General features: G+C 40.7%; 1 protein-coding gene across 1 annotated transcript in view; it reads left to right on the forward strand.

Annotated features, from left to right (window-relative positions):
• The window catches only part of LOC132541467 (PRAME family member 12-like), a 140,543-nt gene that overhangs the window by 15,615 nt on the left and 106,090 nt on the right, over positions 1-18,838 (forward strand). The window contains exons 6-7 of the mRNA XM_060202373.1: positions 5,182-5,329; positions 5,546-5,754. Coding sequence (XP_060058356.1) covers positions 5,182-5,329; positions 5,546-5,754 — 357 coding nt within the window. The remainder of the gene's footprint in view (positions 1-5,181; positions 5,330-5,545; positions 5,755-18,838) is intronic.

An 18,838-nucleotide genomic window follows, 5' to 3' on the forward strand; every position in this document is an offset into this window, starting at 1 on the left:
GGAACTCTCTTTAAGGCCTGACTGTTGATCATTTGTGTAGCATAAGTGTTGAGCACACATTCTAACCCCTAAGCACTAAGATGAAGGAAGCAGTACAGTGTTCTATGGATCTTTGATCTCTCTAGATCCATTCTTCTTTCATTATTATTATTATTATTATTAATAAAATGGAAACACCAAAAGGATGATAGGATACAAGAGGTACAATTCTACCAAATTCCTACCACCAGAACTCCATATCACATCCCCTTCCTTGATAGCTTCCCTGTTCTTTATCCCTCTGGGAGTATGGACCCGGTATCTTTATGGGGAATGAAAGGTGGAAGGTCTGGCTTCTGTAACTACTTCTCCAATGAGGCATTGGCTGGTGGTTCCCTACTCCCAACCTGTCTCTTTCTTTCCTTAGTGGGACAAGGATCTGGCTGGTGAGGCTTAAGGACAGATGGTGGGGTCCTCTGCCCATGGAAGTCAGGTTGGCATCATTGTAGAAAATGAAACCTGGTGACTGAAAAAGAGCTAAGATATGAGAAGAACAAATTGTTGAGTAGTCATGGACCTAAAGGCAAGAGTATTTCAGGTAAAGATTTGGGGTCTTCATTTTTGAAAAAGCTAGTAGGTTTACTTTAGGTATATGTCAGGGGGCCCATAACTTTAACAGATTTTGTCTGAGCTGGACACCTGATATGCATGTGGACCCAAGTTGTTGTCTTAGATTTTATTTCATGGTTGGGAAAAGGGCTGGACAGAAAGCTGGATCAGGAAAGAGAATAGCTCCCAAGTATGGGAAAAAGTATATAAATATTGTTAACTGTAAACCCCATATATTTGATCTGGGTCCCATATTCAGCACTGGAGCCTATGTAACCTCTGCATCCCTATAGGTCCAAGCTTGCATTCTGTGGTCAGGAGTAGGCACATTCCAGGTTGCACCAATTTCAGGCCATCTTCCTTACATTGTTGGTAGAGTACGGTATCCAACCTCACTTTAAATAATGGAAAATTCTCTACCATTATTGATCACATTGAGGGCAAGGTACCCTTTGGGGCCCCACAAAGGCATCCATTGTGTTTTTCCTGATGCAGATGCCCAGTGACAGCGTGAAGAGGGATCTGTTAGAGATCTTGGTCCATCATGTCTATGTGGGAAACTCAGGACTCCCTGACCAGGGCCCCAGGGGATGGGGTGTCCTGGTAGTGACTAAAGAGTTATCATTAAAGTTTGCCAGTCTCTAGCCCATATTCAGTTTTTATAGTCCTTATTTGTCTGACAAGGTTAGCACTGGAGTGATTGAGGGAAGTGTAATAGGAAGTAGATGAGGTGGTCTGAGATGTGGCTTGGTGGATAAAGCACCGGATTCTCAACCATAAAGTCCCAGATTCAATCCCTGGGAGCACATGTACCAGAGTGATGTCAGGTTCTTTCTCTGTCTTCTATCTTTCTCCTAAATAAATCATTAAAAAAAAAGGAGTGGGGATGAATATGGGATGATCTCACTCTCAGGCCGAAGTTGAAAAACAAGATTAGAAAAGAAAACACAAGTCGAACCTAGAATGGAATTGGAGTATTACACCAAAGTAAAAGACTCTGGGGTGGGTGGGTGGGTGGGGAGAATACAGGTCCATGAAAAATGATGAATGAAATAGTGGGGGTTGTATTGCTAAATGGGAATCTGGGGAATGTTATGCATGTAAAAAAAAAAAAAAGGAAGAAGAAGTAGAAACGCAAAGCAGAAATTGACTGAGTTTGGAGTATGGCACCAAAGTAAGAAAGCAGAAGTATACTAGAGTTTGCAGTGAGTACCTCCCTAATACTTCCTCTCCATGATTGCTCAACAATTTGTTTGGCTTTGTATGTTAACTCTCTTTTCAGTCACCATGTTCCAGGTGTCATCAGGATGCCAGCCAGACTTCCCTGGATTGAAGACACCACCAATATGTCCTGGAGCTCATCTTCCCCAGAGACCCACCCTACTAGGGAAAGAGAGAGGCAGACTGGGAGTGTGGACCGATCAGTCAACGCCCATGTTCAGCGAGGAAGCAATTACAGAAGCCAGACCTTCTACCTTCTGAAACCCTCAATGACCCTGGGTCCATGCTCCCAGAGGGATAGAGAATGGGAAAGCTATCGGGGGAGGGGGTGGGATATGGAGATTGGGCGGTGGGAATTGTGTGGAGTTGTACCCCTCCTACCCTATGGTTTTGTTAATTAATCCTTTCTTAAATAAAAAAAATAAAAAATAAATAAAAAAAGGAGTGGGTGAGGAGAATATCTAGGTCTAAATAGAAAGCATTTTTTCCCTAATTTATGGATACATGTGTACATATTCCCTACCTCATGGGCCCTGGTCTATATCTAGGTTTGGGTGCTTTCTCAGGAAGTGAACCACCCAAAATAGAATGAAGAGAAAGGAATGGTCCCATACAAGTAACAAGGCTGAAGGGCTGACCCTCCATGCCTGACTTCTTTGGACAGTTTGAAAGGAAGCATAATGAGGGGGTACTGGTTGCACTGATTAGGTTGGGATCAGTAGATGGAGTATCACTTGGTGTGAATAGAGAGAAGCATGCATGAATGTGTTCTCCACCCTAGAGGTTTCAGGGCTGGGAGAAATATGGGCTTTAGAGAGGAAGTGGGAGGTGCCTGCTCTCTTAGGGTTTAAGAAGGCAATGGTTATTGCTATAATCAAATAACTTAGTAATTGGGTTAACTTTGAAAATCCTATTCATAAGAATTTGCTGGATCACACATGACTCCACCTTAATTTATGCCTTTTGACTCTATTGATATATAGCTGTATCTTGTAAAGTAACACCACTGGTTGCTTCTGTTCTTCCTGGTCTAAGTTTTTTTTTTTGCCTGGTAAAGTTTTTTTTTTCTTTTTTTCTTTTTTTTTTATTTAAGAAAGGATTAGTGAAAAAAAAAAAACATAAGGTAGAAGGGGTACAACTCCACACAATTCCCACCACCCAATCCCCATAACCCCCCCCCTCCCATGGTAGCTTTCCCATTCTCTAGCCCTCTGGGAGCATGTACCCAGGGTCATTGAGGGTTGCAGAAGGTAGAAGGTCTGGCTTCTGTAATTGCTTCCCCGCTGAACATGGGCGTTGACTGGTCGGTCCATACTCCCAGTCTGCCTCTCTCTTTCCCTAGTAGGGTGGGGCTCTGGGGAAGCTGAGCTCCAGGACACATTGGTGGGGTCTTCAATCCAGGGAAGCCTAGCCAGCATCCTGGTGGCATCTGGAACCTGGTGATTGAAAAGAGAGTTAATATATGAGGCCAAACAAATTGTTGAGCAATCATGGATCCCAAGCTTGGAATAGTGGAGAGGAAGTGTTAGGGAGGTACTCACTGCAAACTCTAATGTACTTCTGCTTTCAGGTATATATTTTGCAGTAGTTTATGGATACGTGTGAACATAAGCTCTCTCTCACAGAAGCTGGTGTATATCTAGATTATGGGACTTTGTTAGAAAGTGAACTACCTGAGATGAAATTAGAGTGTACTATAAGAGGAAAGGTCTCACCCGAGTAATGAAGTTGAAGGGTTGTCATTCCACACGTGAAGTCTCTGGATACAGTCTGAGGTGAAGCATATTGAGGTGGCAATCGTTGCTTTGGTTAGGTTGTGATCGGCGGATGCAATATTATTTGGTTTGGATTGGGAGATGCATATGGGAAAGTGGGCCCTATCCAAGGGTTCCAGGACTGGGGGAAGTAGGGGCTCTATAGTAAAGATGTGTGGTTCCTGCTGTCTTAGGGTTCAAAAAGACAATCGATAGTTAATATTATCATCACTTTATTTGTTAATTGGGTTAACTTTGAAAAGTCCCTTTGTTATGGTTTGCTGTACAGTATCCAGTATCTTGTATATAGCTGTGCTATTGGATGCTTCTAATCTACTTGGTCTAGGCTTTTGAGAGAGTCCGCATATCAAATACATAGCCTATATATTAAAAAGATTCAGTTTGTCTTTTGAGAAACTTTGAGACATACAATTGATTTCCCCCTCTCATATTAATTAACTATTGATTTATATGTCTACATTTTGCTAGGAGTGTACATAAACACCATTTCCACCACCAAAGGACTGTGACCCATCCCTCCAGCCCACTCCCACCCCCCACTGGCCCAGGAAGCTGCATGTCTACCCCTCACTACTGGGTTTTTACTTTGGTGCCCTACTTACAATTTGATCAGGTCCTGCTTTTAGTTTCCCTTTCAGATCTTCCAAGTCAGCTTCTGTTGATGAGTGGGATCATCCCATACTCATCTTTATCGTTCTGACTTAGTTCACTTAACATAATTCCTTCTATCTCTTTCCAAGATGGGTCAGAGAAGGTGGGTTCATTGTTTTTGATAGCTGCATAGTATTCCATTGTGTATAGATACCACAGCTTTCTCAGCCACTCATCTGTTGTTGGGCACCTGGGTTGCTTCCAGGTTTTAGCTATTATGAATTGTCCTGCTATGAAACAACAGTTGAGACCCCCAAGGAAAATACTGGTCTAAGGTTTTAAGAGAGTCAATATTTCAAAGAACAAGTCATTATTAGAAATATGTTAACAATTTGAGCCCACTGTTAAATTCAATCTGATTACCATTTTGAAGTCTGATGTTCTTAGATTTATAGAATATATACTCAGACCAATGTACTACACACTAATTTTTTTTCTTTTTTAATTTATTTTTGCCCCCTGACATATTTTTGTGTAGAGGATTGAAGCTGGACCTTGACACCTTGAGAATCAGAGTCTTTTTGCATAACAGTTACACTATTATTTTTGCCCTCTTTGTTGAAATCTTTGTTTAAATAGAGTAGGCAGCATCCACCAGCACTGAAGGTCCTGAATTCACATTCCCCCAGCTACACAATGGGAGGCCACACAGATCAAAAGAGAGCACAAGGAAATTGGTGTATTCTAATTTCTAACTTGAGTTTAATGCATTTGCCATGGAATAAAATTCCACAGTTTTCATTTTCTCAGTTTAGTCTAAACTAATTATGAAATGTGGGAATTAGATGAAGAAAGTCAGAAGAAGTGGGTAGAAAGAAGAAGTTGTCTGAAATGGGAGGGAATCAAAGAGTTGGTCAGTCTGAACCTGGCCACTGCCTGCATTCTGGGTCAAAAACCTATGTTCATGGTTTTTATCTTCATCAATGCCCCGTTTTCCCTAAAGCAGTTGTAAGCTGCAGGTGTTGGATTTACAGTCCACAGGAGAGAAGTTCTGGAGTGTGTGGACTGGAGACTACTTCCCAGTGTGCTCACTAAGGAAACAACTAGAGGCTGAGGGACCTTCAAGGAACGAGAATGCCAGACCCTGCTTGGAGGTGTGTGTAGACCTCTACCTCGATGGGAGACACAGAAATAATATATTCTTCTACCTACTGAACTGGATCAAGAAGAGAAAGGGAGTGCACCTTTGTTGTAAGACAGTGACAATACATTCACTGAGCAGAAAGAATGTCAAGCTTTTGCATACCATCTCATTCCCTGATGTGCAGGAGTTGCAAGTAAATTGCACCTGGACAATCTCAAACCTACAGACGTTTGGGCAATTTCTGGGCAGGATGAAAAACCTCAGTAGACTCTGTCTGGAGATCATCATACTTGAGGGAGTCCCATCAAATGAGTTGGAGAACCAGAATCATCTCATCTCTGAATTCACATCAAAGATCCTCCAGCTACTTCGTCTTCAAGAGCTGTACTTGGAATCTGTCTCCTTCCTCCAGGGCCATCTGGACCAGCTGCTCAGGTACGGTTGTGTCCCTGGCAGAGTATCTGAGACATTGGGTCTCAAGTTCCTTGCTTCTCAATTCTATTATCACTGATTATTGTTATTTGTCTGTCTCTAAAGACTAGTTTAGGATACTCCTGGAGATGAAACCTGAGAACATGGTGACTCAGGAATGAAAGCCATTTTACTTAAGCACTACACTGTTCCATTCTAACACATCTCTCTCATCGTAAATATTCCATCAGACTTTAACCATGAGAAGTTGAGGACCTAGTTTCACAGAGTTATGGAAGGAATACCTTGCTCAGATGCTTGGTGGAATATCCAGCCTAGTGAGTGTGTTTGGTTCTCAGGTTCAGGTCTGAAGAGGTCTCTTAGATGACTAGACAACTATTAGGGAAGGGGACAGTGAAGAAGAGATCCCACACAATGCCTCCAATTCCTGAACTGCAAGGTGTGACCAGGCAGGATTGTGAATACACAGCCAGTGCAAGTGTGCAGACGCTACTAAAGAGGCTTCAGCTGAGGAATGAGATATGTCAGGGAGGCCCTGGAGACTGGCAGGACCAGCAGTTTCTGTGGGATCCTGCCTCACTCTGTTCTGTAACAAGATTCCCAGCCTTCTCACTCACATCAGTAATGGTGCAGCTACTGTTCAATGAAGGTCTGATGAAAGTTGAGTGAGAGTAGTTTTATTTGGATCCAGTATTGCTGCCATTGGTGCCAACACTTTTCCTTAGAATGGGAGACCTTTTAGAGTATGTCTTACTATGTACTACAGTTTTCATGCATTTATAAAGACACAGAGAAAGAAAGAACAATGAGAAAAGTATGCATATATCTGCCTGAATTTGAAGAAATGCATTTTAGAAATAGCAAGATTCAATCAAAGATTCATGTGAACACTGAAAAGAAAGAGTTTAGCTTTAAACAGCACTGGATTCCTTCAGTTTTAGATTAACCATGAGCCTTGATGTATCCTCACCTCATTCTTAATTTTCACACTTTTGCTGAATCCAATCTCCATCCTAACCTGCCTCCCTCTGCTCAGGAATATTCAAAACCAGCTGGAGGTCATCTCAGTCACCAACTGCACGTTAACAGAAGGAGACTTGACTCACCTGTTCCAGAGCCCACACATCCATCAGCTGAAGGAACTGTGTCTGAGAGATGTCCCTGTGACCTCTGTCAGTGATCCCCTGCAAGCTCTATTAGAGGTAAATGCAGCCACCCTCCAGGACTTGGACCTGAGTCTGTGTGGCCTCCAGGACCCCCAGCTTGAGGCCCTGCTCCCTGCCCTGAGCATCTGCTCCCAGCTCAGCTCCCTCAACCTGCATGGGAACCGTCTGTCCATGGCCACCCTGGAGAAGCTGTTGCGCTGCACCTCAGGGCTGCAGCATTTATGTCTCCAGCTGTTTCCTGCCCCATGGAGAGTTTCAGTATCCACGGAATTCTGCAGTCTGGGACATTTGACTTGCTTTGTACTCAGATCTCAAAGATTCTCCAGGATCTTAGATACTCCAGGTCCATTATGGTGAGCAGTTGTCACTGCTCATACTGTACGCAGAAGGTCTTCAAACACTGGGAGCCCATGTTTATACCCTGCTTTTCTTGTTTACATCATTATGAAAAGCTGTCTTTTAGAATCATTGGATGTGACATTTAGGAATTTGGCTCCTCAGTGCTCACAAACCCTGCTTCGGTCACCATAGCCATGTGATCCATAAGCAAAGGAAACCCAGCTCAGTGCTCACCTGCAGAGAATGCATTTGAATCTGAAATATGACAGCACTAAATGGGCATTTTTCTTATAGAATCAGATTTACGACTTTAATTCGACTTCCGGAGGCAGAGCTATGAGCAGCAGATCGCTTTCTCTCCTCTCCTCTCCCGGATCAACTAGGAATACCAAAGGAGACCACCCAGACCGAAACAAGACAGGACTAGAATGACCACAGAAACCCAGTAAATCACCCGTGAGTACAAACACGCGTGGATGGTGACAGAGAGGAGAGAGGGGCCTAAGGAGAGATTAAGTGACTGCTAACAGTTCAACAGTTTGTCAGTGGAGACACCACCTCCAGTCTGCTCCACCAACAAGGGGACAGCTGAAGGGAGGAAAGGACTCCCCAGAGACTCACCAAGTGCAACTCTGAGTCTCCATTGCTACTACCCTCAGAATCTGGAGCAGCAACAGGGAGGGACACCAGGGTACAGAGATCTAACCGGGAAACTCAGGAGAAGACCTATACCTCGGTGGCATAGCTGAGGGGCTGTGAAAGTCTCTTTGCATAACCACTGGATTATCTCTGCCACACCCTGCTTTATCTCTTGGTCAGGAGTCAGTGATTAAGCTAAGAAGCCTATTGATAGTTTAAAAGCCCTCAGGCTCCCATAGCCTACAGGGGAAAAAAAAAGGCTTTTACACCACTGAACTCCAACTCAGGGATTGAAAAAACTGTTAACTTATATAAAATGGTTAAAACAACAAGAAAAAATATTGGAGACTCGAACCAGGACAAGGGTCCAGCTAAAAGTCCTCCAGAGGGTGAAGCACAAAACAACAAGTTCAACATCCAAACATTAGCCAAGGAAATAATAACAGGAGTGAGTAAAGAATTTGAAAAAATTGTAATCAGAAATGCAGGAACAACAAATGAGAATATGGAAGAAAATTCTAATAATCTCATGGTTATTAGAGAGCTGAAAGCTGAAATCGCTGAGCTAAGAAGGCAACTAGCTGAACAAGCTAAAACAGTAGCAGAGCAGGGCAACAAAATAGATGAACTCCAGAAAGCAGTAGAGGGCAGAGAGAATAGAATCAATGAGGCTGAAGACAGAATTAGCAAGATTGAGGATGAATTAGAGACAACTAAAAAAGAAGTAAGAGATCTCAAAAAGAGATTAAGAGATGCTGAAAACAACAACAGAGTCTTATGGGATGACTTCAAAAGAAACAATATACGCATTATTGGCTTACCAGAGGAAGAAAGAGAAGGGGAGGAAGAAAGCATTCTCCAGGCCATAATAGCTGAAAATTTCTCGAGTCTAGACAACACCAAAGACATAAAGATTCAAGAAGCCCAGAGGGTCCCAAACAGAATTAACCCAGACCTAAAGACACCAAGACATGTCATACTTAGATTGGAAAGGAATAAGGATAAAGAAAGGATCCTCAAGGCTGCAAGAGAAAACCAAAGAGTCACCTACAAAGGAAAACCCATAAGATTAGCAGCAGACTTCTCCATACAAACACTACAGGCCAGAAGAGAATGGCAAGGTATCTATCGAGTGCTCAATGAGAAAGGCTTTCAGCCAAGAATACTATATCCTGCTAGATTGTCATTCAGACTAGATGGAAGCATCAAAACCTTCTCAGACAAGCAACAGTGGAAGGAAGCAACCATCACCAAGCCTGCCCTGAAAGAAGTTCTGAAAGGTCTCCTATAAATAGTCAGACCACCACAAATAGGACATATATCAAAACACTCTAAAACTCTACAAGAATGGCATTAAAATATCTTCAATCTTTGATATCAATAAATGTGAATGGCCTGAATTCACCTATTAAAAGACACAGAGTAGGAAGATGGATCAGAAAACAGAACCCAACAATATGTTGTCTACAGGAAACTCACCTAACTCAACAAGACAAACACAGACTTAAAGTGAAAGGATGGAAAACTATCATTCAAGCCAATGGCCCACAAAAAAGGGCAGGAACAGCTATTCTCATATCTGACATGATAGACTTTAAAATAGATAAGATTAAAAAAGATAGGAATGGACACTACTTAATGCTCAGAGGATCAGTCAATCAAGAGGACTTAACAATTATTAATATCTATGCACCCAATGAGAAGCCATCTAAATACATCAAACTTCTACTGAAAGAGCTACAGCAATATATTAACAGTAACACAATCATAGTAGGGGACTTCAACACCCCACTATCTCAACTTGACAGATCATCAAGGAAGAAAATCAGTAAAGACATAAGGGAGCTAAATGAAGAGATAGATAAACTAGAACTATTGGACATTTTCAGAATCATTCATCTCAAGAAACTGGAATACACATTATACTCAAATCCACATGGATCATTCTCAAGGATAGACCATATGTAAGGCCACAAAGACAGCATCAGCCTATTCAAGAGCACTGAAGTCATCCCAAGCATCTACTCAGACCACACTGGAATTAAACTAACACTTAACAATCAACAAAAGATTAGTAACAGTGCCAAAATGTGGAAGCTCAACAGTACACTTCTTAACAACTTCTGGGTCAAAGAGAAAATCAAGGAAGAAATCAAAATGTTTCGAGAGTTCAATGAAAATGAAGACACAAGCTATCAAAATATTTGGGACACAGCTAAAGCAGTCCTAAGAGGGAAGTTCATAGCTATACAAGCACACATTAGGAAACAAGAACAGGCAGAAATAAACAGCCTGATTGCACATCTCAAAGACCTAGAAGAAGAACAACAAAGGAATCCTAAAGCAACCAGAAGGACAGAAATCACTAAAGTTAGGGAAGAAATAAATCACATTGAGAATAGGAAAACCATACAAAAGATCAATGAAAGTAAATGTTGGTTCTTCGAAAGAGTAAACAAAATCAACAAACCTTTAGCCAGACTCACAAAACAAAAAAGGGAGAAGACCCCAATAAATTGGATAGTAAATGAAAGAGGAGATATCACAACAGACACTGCAGAAATTCAACATATCATGCGAGGCTTCTATGAACAACTATATGCCACCAAGCTAGAGAACCTGGGAGAAATGAATGATTTTCTAGATACCTACCAACTTCCAAAACTAAGTAAAGAGGAAGTGGATAACATGAACAGGCCCATCACAGCTAATGAAATTGAAACAGTTATCAAAAATCTTCCCCAAAATAAAAGTCCTGGACCAGATGGTTTCACAAATGAATTCTACAAAACTTTCAAAGAAGAACTAATACCACTACTTTTAAAAGTCTTCCAGAAGATCGAAGACACTGGAATACTCCCTGCCAGCTTCTTTTTTTTAAATATATTTTTTTATTTAAGAAAGGATTAATTAACAAAACCATAGGGTAGGAGGGGTACAACTCCACACAATTCTCACAGCCCAATCTCCATATCCCACCCCCTCCCCAGTAGCTTTCCCATTCTCTATCCCTCTGGGAGCATGGACCCAGGGTCATTGAGGGTTGCAGAAGGTAGAAGGCCTGGCTTCTGTACTTGCTTCCCCACTGAACATGGGCGTTGACTGGTCGGTCCATACTCCCAGTCTGCCTCTCTCTTTCCCTAGTAGGGTGTGTCTTTGGGGAAGCTGAGCTCCAGGACACATTGGTGGGGTCTTCAATCCAGGGAAGCCTGGCTGGCATCCTGGTTCCCTGCCAGCTTCTATGAAGCCAACATCACCCTGATACCAAAAGCAGACAGGGACACAACCAAAAAAGAAAACTACAGACCAATATCTCTGATGAACATAGATGCGAAAATATTGAACAAAATTCTAGCCAACCGGATACAACAGTATATCAAAAAAATTGTTCATCATGACCAAGTGGGGTTTATCCCAGGCATGCAAGGTTGGTTTAATATACGTAAATCAATCAATGTGATCCACCACATCAACAAAAGCAAGACCAAAAACCACATGTTCATATCAATAGATGCAGAGAAAGCCTTTGACAAAATACAACATCCCTTTATGATCAAAACACTACAAAAAATGGGAATAGATGGAAAATTCCTCAAGATAGTGGAGTCTATATATAGCAAATCTACAGCCAACATCTTACTCAATGGTGAAAAACTGGAAGCATTTCCCCTCAGATCAGGTACTAGACAGGGCTGCCCACTATCACCATTACTATTCAACATAGTGTTGGAAGTTCTTGCCATAGCAATCAGGCAGGAGCAAGGAATTAAAGGCATACAGATTGGATGAGAAGAAGTCAAACTCTCCTTATTTGCAGAGGACATGATAGTATACATGGAAAAACCTAAGGAATCCAGCAAAAAGCTTTTGGAAATCATCAGGCAATACAGTAAGGAGTCAGGCCATAAAATTAACATTCAAAAGTCAGTGGAGTGGCATTCCTCTATGCAAACACTAAGTTAGAAGAAATTGAAATCAAGAAATCAGTTCCTTTTTCTATAGCAACAAAAACAATAAAATATCTAGGAGTAAACCTAACCAAAGAAGTGAAAGACTTGTATACTGAAAATTATGAATCACTACTCAAAGAAATTGAAAAAGACACAAAGAAGTGGAAAGATATTCTATGTTCATGGGTTGGAAGAATTAACATCATCAAAATGAATATATTACCCAGAGTCATCTACAAATTTAATGGTATCCCCATCAAGATCCCAAGCACATTATTTAGGAGAATAGAACAAATGCTACAAATGTTTATCTGGAACCAGAAAAGACCTAGAATTGCCAAAACAATCTTGAGAAAAAAGAACAGAACCGGAGGCATCACACTGCCAGATCTCAAACTGTATTATAGGGCCATTGTCATCAAAACTGCTTGGTACTGGAACATGAACAGACACACTTAACAGTGGAATAGAATTGAGAGCCCAGAAATGAGGCCCCACATGTATGGACATCTAATCTTTGAGAAAGGGGCCCAGACTATTATATGGGGAAAGCAGAGTCTCTTCAACAAATGGTGTTGGAAACAATGGGTTGAAACAGGCAGAAGAATGAAAGTGAATCACTGTATTTCACCAAATACAAAAGTAAATTCCAAGTGGATCAAGGACTTGGATGTTAGACCAGAAACTATCAGATACTTAGATGAAAATATTGGCAGAACTTTTTTCCGCATAAATTTTAAAGACATTTTAAATGAAGCAAATCCAATTACAGGAAGACTAAGGCAAGTATAAACCTATGGGACTACATCAAATTAAAAAGCTTCTTCACAGCAAAAGAAACCACTACCCAAATCAAGAGACCCCTCACAGAATGGGAGAAGATCTTTACATGCCATATATCAGATAAGAGTTTAATAACCAACATATAAAAAGAGCTTGCCAGACTCAACAACAAGACAACAAATAACCCCATCCAAAAATGGGGGGAGGACATGGACAGAATATTCACCACAGAAGAGATCCAAAAGGCCGAGAAACACACGAAAAAATGCTCCAAGTCTCTGATTGTCAGAGAAATGCAATTCAAGACAACAATGAGATATCACTTCACACCTGTGAGAATGTCATACGTCAGAAAAGGTAACAGCAGCAAATGCTGGAGAGGGTGTGGGGTCAAAGGAACCCTCCTGCACTGCTGGTGGGAATGTCAATTGGTCCAACCTCTGTGGAGAACAGTCTGGAGAACTCTCAGAAGGCTAGAAATGGACCTACTCTATGACCCTGCAATTCCCTTCCAGGGGATATATTCTAAGGAACCCAACACATCGATTCAAAAAGATCTGTGTACACATATGTTCTTGGCAGCACAATTTGTAATAGCCAAAACCTGGAAGTAACCCAGGTGTTCAACAACAGATGAGTGGCTGAGCAAGTTGTGGTATATATACTCAATGGAATACTACTCAGCTGTAAAAAATGGTGACTTCATCATTTTCAGCCAATCTTGGATGGACCTTGAAAAAATCATATTGAGTGAAATAAGTCAGAAACAGAAAGATGAATACGGGATGATCTCACTCTCAGGCCGAAGTTGAAAAACAAGATTAGAAAAGAAAACACAAGTAGAACCTGAAATGGAATCGGAGTATTACACCAAAGTAAAAGACTCTGGTCTGGATAGGGTGGTGGGGAAAATACAGGTCAATGAAAAATGATGAATGAAATAGTGGGGGTTGTATTGTTAAATGGGAATTGGGGAATGTTATGCATGTAAAAAAAAAAAAAGAAGTAGAAACGCAAAGCAGAAATTGACTGAGTTTGTAGTATGGCACCAAAGTAAGAAAGCAGAAGTACACTAGAGTTTGTAGTGAGTACCCCCCCTAACATTTCCTCTCCTCTATTCCAAGCTTTGGGTCCATGATTGCTCAACAATTTGGCTTCATATGTTAACTCCCTTTTCAGTCACCAGGTTCCAGATGCCATCAGGATGCTAGCCAGGCTTCCCTGGATTGAAGACCCCACCAATGTGTCCTGGAGCTCAGCTTCCCCAGAGACCCACCCTACTAGGGAGAGACGCAGACTGGGAGTATGGACCGACCCGTCAATGCCCATGTTCAGCGGGGAAGCAATTACAGAAGCCAGACCTTCTACCTTCTGCAACCCACAATGACCCTGGGTCCATGCTCCCAGAGGGATAGAGAATGGGAAAGCTATCGGGGGAGGGGTGGGATATGGATATTGGGCGGTGTGAATTGTGTGGAGTTGTATCCCTCCTACCCTATGGTTTTGTTAATTAATACTTTCTTTAATAAAAAAAAATAAAAAATAAAAAAAAGTATAAAAAAAATAACTAAAAAGAAAAAAAAAGGAAATTGGGTGAGTAGGATGTGGTGCAGTAGATAAAGTGCCGGACACTCCACCATGAGGCCCTGAGTCCCTCCTTCGTTGTGACACATGCCACTGTGATGCTCGGGCTCTGTCTCTCCATTCCACAGTGATATTAATAAATCAATTTTGTTATTTATTTATTTGTTTGTTTGATTGATTGTTTATATTCTCTCTGTCTTTTAAAAGGATGGTATGAGAAATCTATTTGCCTTAAAATTGATCAGACAGTTTTGGCGGTAGCTCTGCTGGTTCAGTGCAGGTGGTACAAAGCACAAGGATCTGCATAAGGATCCCCACCTGTAGGGTAGTGGTGAAGCAGGTATGTAGGTGTCTATCTTTCTCTCCCCTATCTGTCTTCCCCTCCTCTCTCGATCACTCTCTGTCCATCTAACAATGACAATAACTACAACAACAATAAAAACGGCAACAAAAGCTGAAATAAATAAATAAATATGAATAAAAATTGATGAATGGCAGGGCAGCTGCACAGTGGGTTAAGGGCACATGCCACGAAGCCCAAGGACTGGTGGTAAGGATCCCGGTTTGAGCCCCTGGATGCCCACTTGCAGGGGGTGTCTCTTCACAGGTGGTGAAGCATGTCTGCAGCTGTCTATCTGTCTCTCCCCTCTCTATCAATACAAATCTTATTCATGCAGGTGCCCCAGAGTAGGACCCAAAACATAGCCCATCTCCTCAATCTAGAGAATATGTCTACATTCTACTATGAAGCAGGGAATTCTATCTTGCTCATTTCTTTTCAATTAGGAATTTTGGTCCAGAGTCGGGCATGTAGGCACCTGGTTAAAAGTCTATGGAGCCAAAAATCACAATGGCCAGCTTCTGCCTCTCCCTGCATGGCTCCCTCCTTCTACAGATCCACAAAAGTCAAGCCTGCCCAGGAAGTGGCTTCATCATCCATGTGTCCTTAAAAGAAGGGCAGAGAAAAATGGAGGGGCTTGAAAGGTAAAACCTCCCCAGCAACTGTTGCTAAGGATTCAACTGGCCAGAATTATCAATATCCTGAGGGGACTAAGGAAGGAGACCTCTAGTCTTTTGTAAGACAAGGAGATTGATATGTAAATAATAAAGGGACAGACCATTAGTAGAATGAAATGAAGGGTGCTTTCGCGGGCAGGGAGAAGATAGATCTCCCCTCTAGTCAAGCCCTGCCAAGATCAATCACATGCTCACAATTTCCCAACAGTTGCTAATAAAGCACCAAGGAAAAGAAAATCCTAGAGAGGATTCAGATCCTGTCTCCAAAGACATTCCTTTCCAGTTGTCTCTAGTGGGCCCTCCAGAATGACAACAGCCATCTCTGATATGTCCTGTCTATTTGATTCATGGATGTAAAGCATTGCCAAGATGACTAGAACCAAATGCCATTGTTCACTATAAATAGTTGAGACATGTTACAAGATTTCATGGATTATATTTAAAAAGGAAAAATAAGTGCAATGTTCCTTTAAGAGAGTCTTTTATTTTATAGTATACCATTAACGTTTTGATGTTCCCTTGAGTAAACACTGATATAACTATACTGGGTTGGCCAAAGATCTGTGCAGTAGCTACAGTGTCTTTAAATACTGCATTTTTTTCTTTTGGATATAGTAGTTGTATATTTTAAGAAAACAGTACCAAAAGATTATATAAATGAAAGCCTCAAAGAATGCTTGTCACTAAATTTTGAACTCAAGTGATCAAAGACCAAAGTAAATGAAAACATTTCTAAAAATTATATAAACAGAGGGGTTCCCGGAAGATGGCAGACTGAGAAGCTGCTAGTGGCTTGATCTCTGACCACATCGTCTGGAAACAGTAAGATTTTCTGCCTTTAGTAGGCCAGTCTATAAGGGGTCCTAGTGGTGCCACCAAGGAGGTGGCTGTAACTTAATTTGGGTTAAAAAATAGAATAGAAAAAAAGGGAATTTTTTTTTCTTTTAAATTATAATTCCCAAAGCACACCTCTCCATGCCCCCCAAAACCAGGCCCTGGGGACCAGCTCCTAGCAGGCTCCCCTGCTGAGCCTCTTTGTTTACCAAGATTCCAGTTCCACCAGGGAGTATCATTCATTCTAAGTCTTTTCCTTTCTGAAACCTCTGGCCTTTTTTCTTCCTAAGTATCCAACCCCCCCCACCCCCGCATAGCTAATTAAATAATAAATAATAAAAATCTCTTTCCTTTCACCTCTCTTTTATTACAGTTCTTTTTCTTATGTTTTTTCTCTCTATTTTTTTACTTTTTCTCATTCTTGTCATCCTTTCTTCCTTAATCCTACAGCTTCCAAAGCCACAGGCCCCATCCCCCACACCACCAAACAGTGTGCTTTCACTGAATTCACTGATACAAGTTTGGGAATTATTTTGGGGAAGAATTCTTACTCAGAGTGGACTCTCACTGCGAGTATCTCTGCTCAACTTCCCTTCCTCCTTTAGCTACTCCTAGAATATACAGTGGATAGTAGATTTGTATAATTGTCTATTCCAGCTACCCATGTCTAGTCCTGAGGTTATTTATTTATTTATTTTTTCTTTCTTAACAATCACCTGTCTCTCTTCACGAGGTTTGAGGTAATATGGGACAGGGTTTTTTTGACCTGCTATTTTATTATTAATATTATATAAAGGCATATATCTTCCCCCCCTTTAGGTTGATCAGAATTAACTCTTAGGGTATCTTTCATTGCTAGAGTAGTGAGCATCTTATTTATTGTGGGAGGAACTTGTCTCGTTACTCCTACCTTCTCTACAGACTCTCCCCTTCCTCCTCCTCCTAGCTAATTAAAAAATAAAATTAAAAATAAAGTAATCAAAAAAGTTTTTTTTGACTGCACTTTAATTACAGCTCTTTTTCCTATCTTTTCTCTTTTCTCTCTCTCTCTCTCTCTCTCTTTTTATCTTGACAAACACTTCTTCCTTCTTCTTTGCCTTTCTGAATTTGTGAATTATTTGGGGGAAGAAATTTGACTCAGAGTGGACTTTCTATGTGTGTATCTCTGCTCTACTTCCCTTTCCCCTCTTGTTACCCCTAGAATATACAGTGGATAGGAAATTTGTATAACTTTCTATTCTTGCTATCCCTTCTTTTTTTTCTCTTTCGTCTTCACTGGGATTTGTTTACTATTTTTTCATGGACAGGAGACATTGTTTGTCTAAATGGTAGTGATTAAACTGCTTCAATACTTGCTTCAGTTGCTATTGTAATTCTTGAGGTTGGTGAGAGCAATAGTCATAAAGGTATTTAGTACAGTGTTTCAAATACACATAATACAAACTCAAGGATAGGCCACATGCTAGGCCACAAAGACAGCATCAATAAATTCAAGAGTATCAAAATGAGCTCGAGTATCTTCTCAGACCACAGTGAAGTAAAATTAACATTTAACAACAAACAGAAAATTCTTAAAAGTCACAGAATTTGGAAACTAAACAACATACTCCTTAAGAACCACTGGGTCAGAGATTCACTCAAGCAGGAAATTCAAATGTTCCTGGAAACAAATGAAATGAAGACACACCTATCAAAATATTTGGGACACAGCTAAAGCAGTACTGAGAGGGAAACTTATAGCTATACAATCACATATTAAACAACAAGAAAAAGCTCAAATGAATGACCTTACTACACACCTCAAGGACTTAGAGGAAGAGGAACAAAGGAACCCTAAAGCAACCAGAAGGACAGAAATCACTAAAATTAGAGCAGAAATAAACAACATTGAAAATAAAAGAACCATACAAAAGATCAATGAAGCCAAATGTTGGTTCTTTGAAAGATTAAACAAAATTGACAAACTGCCAGACTCACCAAACAAAAAAGAGAGAAGACTCAAATTAATAGAATTGTAAATAATGGATGACATATCACAACTGACACCACAGAAATCCAGAGAATCCTGTGAAACTTCTATGAAGAACTATACGCCACCAAGCTAGAGAATCTGGAAGAAATGGAACAATTCCTAGAAACATATGCCCTTCCAAAAATGAACCAAGAAGAACTACAAAATCTAAATGCACCAATCACAGACAAAGAAATTGAAACCGTTATTAAGAATCTCCCCAACAACAAAAGTCCTAGACCAGACGGCTTCACAAAAGAATTCTATAAAACTTTCAGGAAACAGTATCCATAATTCTTAAGCTTTCCAATAAGATTGAAGAAACAGGAATACTCCCTTCCACCTTCTATGAAGCCAACATCACCCTGATACCAAAAGCTGACAGGGACAGAACAAAAAGGAAAACTACAGACCAATATCCCCGAATGAATGTCTTATGCTATGACTGGCCAGTTGTGTTTTGTGAGTGAGTGAGTGAAAAAAAAAAATTGAGTGAGTTGAGTGACCAAAATTTTTGTATGACCCATTGTGCTCAGAGTACTCTGAAAGTTAACTGACTTTATATAAAATGGCTGGATGCAGCCATGGTTTCAGAAACAGTCCAAAAATTGTTCATTCCCCCTTTTGATTTCTTTTTTAAGTCTTGATATCAATATGAAATGTTTAGTCTTAAACTGTATGAGTAAAGATGGTTCAACTATGACAGTAGATCTAAATTCACATTTGAAATGATATATCTTATTTACAAGTTTTTCTCCTCCTGT

Source organism: Erinaceus europaeus, chromosome 11 (assembly GCF_950295315.1).
Source record: "Erinaceus europaeus chromosome 11, mEriEur2.1, whole genome shotgun sequence".
Taxonomy (NCBI): domain Eukaryota; kingdom Metazoa; phylum Chordata; class Mammalia; order Eulipotyphla; family Erinaceidae; genus Erinaceus; species Erinaceus europaeus.